We start from the raw sequence: 7,500 nt of genomic DNA, 5'->3' as shown, positions 1-7,500 counted from the left end.
TCACTTGAAGACTCAAACTTGCAAATTTGCTAACAATAAGGAACAAAGTGCTATAATTGGCCAGTCAAAGTTCAACAAAAAGACATAAGTTTGATTGTTTACCAGTGCAGGGTGAAGGTTGAAGAACCTGATCCATGACGGCTGTCCTCCCTATTTAAGCCTAGATGCGGGGTAGAGGGGTAGAATCGCAGGTAATATCACATATATTTTAGTAGTAGAGGGTGAGATGAGTGTATTGTTGCTACTTTCGTGGTATTTAGTGATGTGGATCTACTTGGAAAATATACCTCTATTTAGCAGGAAGTATTGCATCATGTTGTTGCAAGTGTTTGTGTGTGGAATGCTTGATGTTCAAAGCCAAAGCAAGTTATTACAAGTTAGACTTGCTGATAGAAAAGACAATTTCTATTTGTAATTGCTGATAGAAAAGGCAATTTCTGTTTGTGATTGTTGCTTTATGATAAAGAAAGTGGCCTTTTGAAATTGTCAGTGATAAGAACAGTGACAAAATCCAGTGCAAATTTTGGCAACATTCAAGAAACATATGTAATAATGTAATCTGCTTGGTAGAAATCTGCTATTAAGAAATAAAGGTATAATGGCTTTGAAGGAACACCTGTAGTCATTTTATGCATTCCTAGTCATGCATATATATTCCTAGTTCATGTATATATCATATATTCAGTATGTATTTATTTTAATATATAAGAAAATTGTGAATGATTGATTAGGAATGTGACAAGCCAAGGAAAGAGATAAAGGGAGAATTTAAAGCATATATATATATATATATATATATATATTATATTATATATATATATATATATATATATATATTATATATATATATTTTTTTTTTTTTTTTTTTTTTTTTTTTTTTTTTTTTTTAGATGATACCATCCATATTTTTTACATTTACAGTGCAGCTGTATATGACTGTCACAAAGTTTCATGTCTTATGTCTTGTTTCTGATGTTAAAGTTAATTGCTAGAAAATGTTATTTGTCTTACCATACTGACATTTTTGTAATGGCTCAGAAAAGTACGAGATTATGAAATGATGTACCATAAGCAGTGTTTATTTTTAAATTATTGAACTTCAGTTCAAAGAATAACCCAATTTTCTTCCATTCAACAGGGGATGACGAGAGACAAACTAGTGTGCTTCTCACCTACGGGTGAGAAGCTGGCGCACAGCGGACTAGATGGTATATTAAGAATCTGGAACACTGTATCGGGAGCCTTAGAGCATGAGTACCAACCGGCAGAACATCTCACAGCAACAACCTCTTGCATCAGATATTCACCTCATGTATGGAAATGATTTTAAATTTTTCTATTTTTGTTCGAAAGTTGAAGGAAGTGTACATGAAAACTTGAAATTGTAACAATATCCAGTTTTTTGTAATATTTTTCATAAAGACCATAATTGTATTTTATATATCCATGAGTAATTGCGTTTCATTTATCGTAATATAGAAACTAAGAATTCTCCTTTTTCAGAAACCCACAAAGAAAGGCAAAGCCCAGAAAAGTGAAGATGCCAACAAAAATAGTTTATTAGCAATGGGCACATTAGCAGGAACAATTTTACTCTATAGTCCTGAGAAAAGGGAAGTTATAGCCACATTTGAACATGGCCCTCCACATGCCGTTTTAGACGTAGCATGGGGAAGCCCAACCAAACTTTTTTCAATTGGCGAAGATAACACCATGATTGAGTGGAACATCAGCACAGGAGAGAGAATTTCGTAAGTGTTTCGACAGTAAAGAACATGAAATATTCTATGTTGTAACAACTCTACATTATCAGATTATTGAAATGGTGGGTAAACAGACATTTGTTATGAAAAGCTATTATATCTTACAGGTCTGCAGAAGTAAGCGGAGGAAGTTCGCTCTGCTCCATTGACAAAAATACGCTCGCAGTTGGTCATAGAAGTATAGAAGTTGTATCTTTGTTGAAGAATGCAAACAAGGTGAAGGTCAAGAGAAAATTCACAGGCCACATGTCCCTAATTACACAGCTTCTCTCCATCTATGCAGAAGAAGGCTCACCCAGATACTTTCTCTCATCCTCTGGAGATGACAGATATTTCTATGCTTGGTAAGTTTGTCTTGCAGTTGTTGTTTTTTTTAGAATGATAGTGTGCAATACAATCACATTATCAATAGAATTATTGAACTAGGACTGTTTTGTGAAGCTGCAAAAAGTAAATTCTTTTGGGGATCATAATTTAGGTCATAGATATGACAAGAACCAAGGTAAATGTATTGTGCAGTATTATGATTGATTTGTCTCAATAATCTGTAGGCTGGTTTTTATATAAAGATTCAAAGTAAATGTTAGCAGAAAAAAATTATTTTGCCAAGTTTTGATTTTCCAATTGATAGTTGTTTTATTATGCTTTATTGGTCTTTTTTTTTATCTTGATTGAATAATCAAACAAACAGTGTTTATATTTTTATGCTAGAAAAACAAATTCAAAGATTTCTTATGAGATACTTTTTATACTATTACGATATTTTTTCCTGGCATTCATTGTTATTGTATAAGACTAGCGTTGCTGTTAAAAAAGAGATATTTCATTGGCATAAATGTTTGTTCTTTGGTTTACATTTTAACATTAACCCATTCACTCTGGGGCTTAGGTGTGTGTCTGCTTCAATGGGGTGATAATAGGTTTTTGTATTTGTTTACATTATTTTCATAAGTGAATACAACTGTGTTTATACCAATGGAACATCTATGATTATATACATACATAATAATGCATAACTTATATTTTGAGGGAGAGATGATGACTTTGATAGGAGGTCATCTGAGGTGAGTGAAATATTCACATGAAGTGATATCACGTTCCCCAGCGCCATTGGATTAAATGATGTTTGAACTGCCACCCAGACAAAAGAGTAGGAACCATTAACATAATTTTTTATCATTTTTGACCCCCTCAATTTGTATTGATATTTGAGGTCTTTTTTTTTTCAGGGACTTGCAAAAGGAAGACTCGGAACCTGTAGGAAGTTTTATGGTAAATGACACCATTTTGTCAGTGGCAGCAGGGAAAATGAAAGAAAATACAGTATTAATGGCAGCTGTCACTACCAGAGGTGTCCTTACTCTCTTCAGGCAACATTTAAATGGGTAAATTTTTTTTTTGCACAATTTCTGAGTTACAAATTCAAATTCTAAATTATTTTCAAACTGAAAGAGGATCCTTTTAATTTGTACTAGGAAACTGGAATTATTTTTCCTTGTAATTTGCACAACTGCAGAATTGGTTAATCTCTGACTAATTTTGCATGGTCTCTTGAATTAAAGTAGTATGCATTAGATTGAACATTTGAGATTTTAATATATCTCATGAATAGCTAAGCAAAACTTCTAAAGTGAATCTTATTTTTCAGAAATGCAACAAGACAAGCAGTTAAATCAATAGGGAAGTTGAAAATATCGACAAAATCCAAAAGCAAGAAGTCTGCCATACCCATTGTATCAGCCTTCTTTTGTAATGACACTACATCTAATATTATCATTGCATATGGCAATTCATCAATCCTCAAATTTGAGAAATTAGTAAGTCATTATATATTTTCTCTAAAATCTAAGTTCAATCTCTAATTATTAGTAAACAGAAAAGCATATTCTAAATCTTTCAGTTATGAAGTGAAGCATAAATTATAAGAAATGTGAAACAAAATATAAAACTTACAATTGTTATGCAAGCTTTCATGTATTTAACCCGTTCCCGACGGGACCAATCCGGCTTAAAAAGACCAAAATTCCGGGACTCTTGAACGCATAAGCCTAACGCGTCGGGATTCTCGGCCGCACGGGCCGCGAGCCTCCCGCGCCCCGGGCTGGACAAAATTACGTGTCCCCGGCGTGTAGCCCAAAAACCACTAGATGTGATATCTAGTCACCCGTCGTTAACGGGTTAAACTGTAGTACTTGATAAATGGGCAGGAAAAAATCCTTATTCTACATCTTTGAAACAGTTCATCTCTTGGGAACAAATAGAAAATGTCAATGCTAATGTAGTATGTGATTATGATCAGTGTTTGCAAGTTGAAATGAATATTGTATAATTGAATGTTATTTTTTTTCAGAGTGTAGATGAAATCTTGGCCCAAAATGAGATTGTAAGAGAAGACCCCAACAAAGCAACTGTCCTGGAAACCTCTTTAATTAAAACAGTGACACCAAAGGTTACAAAAAATGCTACCATAATTAGCCATTATGCATCTTTATCTGTAAGTAAAAATTTTATTCTAAGTATTCTCTTATGTTTAAGAATGGGAGTAGTTGGCTTAGATTTGTTCATTTTCCTCAGCTCCACCTCTGCCAGTAGATTCTCTTTGCTTTAACACATTTCCCCTGAAGTTGATTTATGGGTGAGCACCAACTCTGGCCATAAAGTTTTCCCAGAACCCTCCTAGTCGCTGGGCCAGCTCAAGGTAGCCAGCCAGATCAACAATGTGAGCTTAGAGTATTGAAAAACTTATGCACACACAGACATAAGCACTAGTGTGGTGCGAGAACAAGTTGACGTTAAGCCAGGTATTGGCTTCTTTAATTCCATTCATTACTACGAATCAACCCATTTATGAAAGAGAGAGAGATTAGAATAATAATGCATTGCTATTGGGATTATTATATTAATTTTACCTTTTTTATTATTGTATTATACTATTATTATATTGTTGCTTTATGTTTTATTATTACAATAAAGTAGTAGCGCTAGTAACAATTTAATTATATTCCAGCAAAATGAAAACAAAAGAAAGTTTGGGGATGAGGATGGTGCTGCAGCACTACCCATGGAGGAGAGACTCAACACCCTGGTATTAGACACTCCAACAGTAAAGGGAGAAGTACCCAAGGCTGATAACCTTACCCAGTTACTTCTACAGGTAAGGAAACAAGTAGAATTTTAATTCATTTTAGAGATGGAAAGCAAGATACATAGAGGAAGAGAACCATGAGAGAAAGCTAGATGCAGATAGAAATGGATCAAAGATGCTACTGGGATATAAGTAGATTATCCGGCATTGATGCTTAGGAAGAGCATGTATAAAGAGATATAAATGCAAGAAACAATTAGAAGTGAACAAATCTCATTTTAGCAAAAGCAAAAAAGTATTGTTTAAGAAATAGATTAAATTATTAAAGTTTGGCAAAAGTAAAATCCCAAGGAAATTGATCTTTGAATTTTTTGATGGTAGGATTTTTTGCCAAGATTATAAAACTGAAATATCAGATTTATTTTCTGCAACATTATTCCATTCATATTTTTGGCAACAATTATTTATGAATTGTAAAGACATGTTCGTGAAATCTCAAGAATTGTTTCCTAACCTTTTTGGATGCCAATTTAAAGGTATAAATCTTGAAGCTGTTCCCCCTACAGTATAAGTGAAGTACTAAAAGTGTTTTCAGTGTATTGCTAAAACTGTACTTTAATTACATTTTACAATATTTTTTCTTTTTTAACACATTTGTGTTGAATGACATGATAACATGTAATGGGAATATTTTGCTCCCTGTGGATGATGTCCTATCATCTCTCCCTCTAAATACACATTTTACATAGTTACATATGTGTATACTCATTCCAGTTACATTTGCATAGACACATTTTTCTTGACATATAAAGATATATTTAAACAAAAATTTTATATATATATATATATATATGGAGTGGCATTAGGCAAATAATCGCCTGTTGCGAATGGATTAAACTGCAATATTTTTAACCCATTCCCGCCGGGACTGTTTCGTCTATTATGGCTTCAATGCCGGGGCTCTCGAACGCATAGGCCTAAATCAATTATATCATCGACGGCGTATGCCGGCACCCGCGCTATCATATTACGTAATCGCCGTCTGTGGCCGGTGGCCGGCGCCCGGCGGTATTGGGTTAAGGAAGATGTGTCTTATTATAAGTTACTATTATTTAGTGTGGAGAGAAAAGAAGCATGCAGGTCTGCAGACTTTGAACAAAATTCATTATCTGTTATATTACAATGTAACATTCTTTTACAGGGTTTACATAGCAAGGACAAGCGGCTACTATCTGGTGTATTTGATCGTAGAGACCAAGACTTGATCAACAACACAGTCCGCAGACTCCCAGTTCAAGCAGTGGTGCCACTTATAGAGCATCTGCAGACTCTTGTCATGGGCAAAGGACACAAGTCAGTTTCCATACTTTTGATATTGATCTATTTGCTTACTTTATGAAATCCTGATACTCTTACAGTAATTCCTTCCTGTTTGTTTTACTTATGTGTAGATTGTTGATTAAAAAGGTATATATCCCATGGTCGCTAAGGAAATTCATCAAAAGATACACAAATGTTTTTCACATGTTACTGCGCTTAGACCCCTGATTTTTTAAAATAACAGTAAGCTTCAGGTTTTCTTTACATAGTCTATCAGAAAATGAAAGTACTAATAGCTTTTCTTTTTCATTTTAGACAATTTGGTTACGTCACCTGGATTCGTGCTGTTTTATATTACCACATGAGCCATCTGAGCACAATCCCAAATCGCATGGAGCTGATGAGACCATTCTTCTCAGCAAGTGCATCAAAATTGTCAACACTCATCCAGGTGACACAGCTTCATGCAAGACTTGACCTGATGTTGAACCATGTTGCCACAAGACATCAAGAAGAGAAGCAGGCTGAGATAGAACCAGATGCAATGTTGGTTTACAGAGATGGTAAGTAAAAATACCAAATAACTTCTATTCTATTCAGGCAGAGGTTAGAACTATAAAATTGTTTTTTATTTAGTCCATTCTTATTAGAGGCAGTTTATTCCACAGAAAATATAATCTTTTCAGTTCCTCTTTTACATTGCATTACATCATAAATATGCTAAAACACATACGTTAGTTCTTAATTACAACGCCAACTCCCTAGCCTTAACCCTTTTGCTGTCACAGTCAGCTATATCCACCTAAGATGCATACAGTCTTAATTGCCTGATTGAATTGCTTGAAATTACCTGAAATATTTTCTGCTCTTTCATTACTTTTCCTCATCTGTATACATTTTTTTCATATCCATCTAAAATTCTTGGCATGTTGAAATTTGTGAAAATTGGTTATACCTTGGCCCTTTCTCTTCATGTCGAATTTACCACATGCTTGTTTTTCTGCTTTTGTGTCAAGTATGTTAAGATATAATTTTAGATTTTTTGTCAATAGTATAGATGACAATTACTAATAAGACCATCCTGAACAGATTTACTCATTTATTTTTAATTCTTATGATGTATAGTAACCCAAATCAATCTGTTTCATCACTCCTTCAGCATTGGCCAGACACTTCCTTGCTTGTCCTATTGTTTGTCAGTGGTTGGTAAATCTCCCTCTTTTAGGGGTTAAATATCCACCCAGCTATGGGGTAGATCCACATTGTATGAATATGAAAGTTTATCTGCAGTGAAAGGGTTAACATTACCACCATGTTTATTTATTTGCCTCC

The 7,500-nt window shown here is 34.2% G+C and overlaps 1 protein-coding gene across 1 annotated transcript in view; it reads left to right on the top strand.

Annotated features, from left to right (window-relative positions):
- The window catches only part of LOC122258830 (WD repeat-containing protein 43), a 10,006-nt gene that overhangs the window by 1,219 nt on the left and 1,287 nt on the right, over positions 1-7,500 (top strand). Inside the window, exons 2-10 of the mRNA XM_043025068.2 lie at positions 1,139-1,312; positions 1,504-1,751; positions 1,871-2,107; positions 2,993-3,148; positions 3,412-3,580; positions 4,114-4,257; positions 4,771-4,917; positions 6,050-6,201; positions 6,484-6,731. Of these exons, the coding sequence (XP_042881002.2) occupies positions 1,139-1,312; positions 1,504-1,751; positions 1,871-2,107; positions 2,993-3,148; positions 3,412-3,580; positions 4,114-4,257; positions 4,771-4,917; positions 6,050-6,201; positions 6,484-6,731 (1,675 nt within the window). The remainder of the gene's footprint in view (positions 1-1,138; positions 1,313-1,503; positions 1,752-1,870; positions 2,108-2,992; positions 3,149-3,411; positions 3,581-4,113; positions 4,258-4,770; positions 4,918-6,049; positions 6,202-6,483; positions 6,732-7,500) is intronic.

Source organism: Penaeus japonicus, unplaced genomic scaffold (genome assembly GCF_977035675.1).
Source record: "Penaeus japonicus unplaced genomic scaffold, GWHDUDI00000001_assembly GWHDUDI00000014, whole genome shotgun sequence".
NCBI classification, from domain to species: Eukaryota; Metazoa; Arthropoda; class Malacostraca; order Decapoda; family Penaeidae; genus Penaeus; species Penaeus japonicus.
Note: the sequence above shows the minus strand (reverse complement) of the source record. Positions and strands in the feature narration are given on the sequence as shown.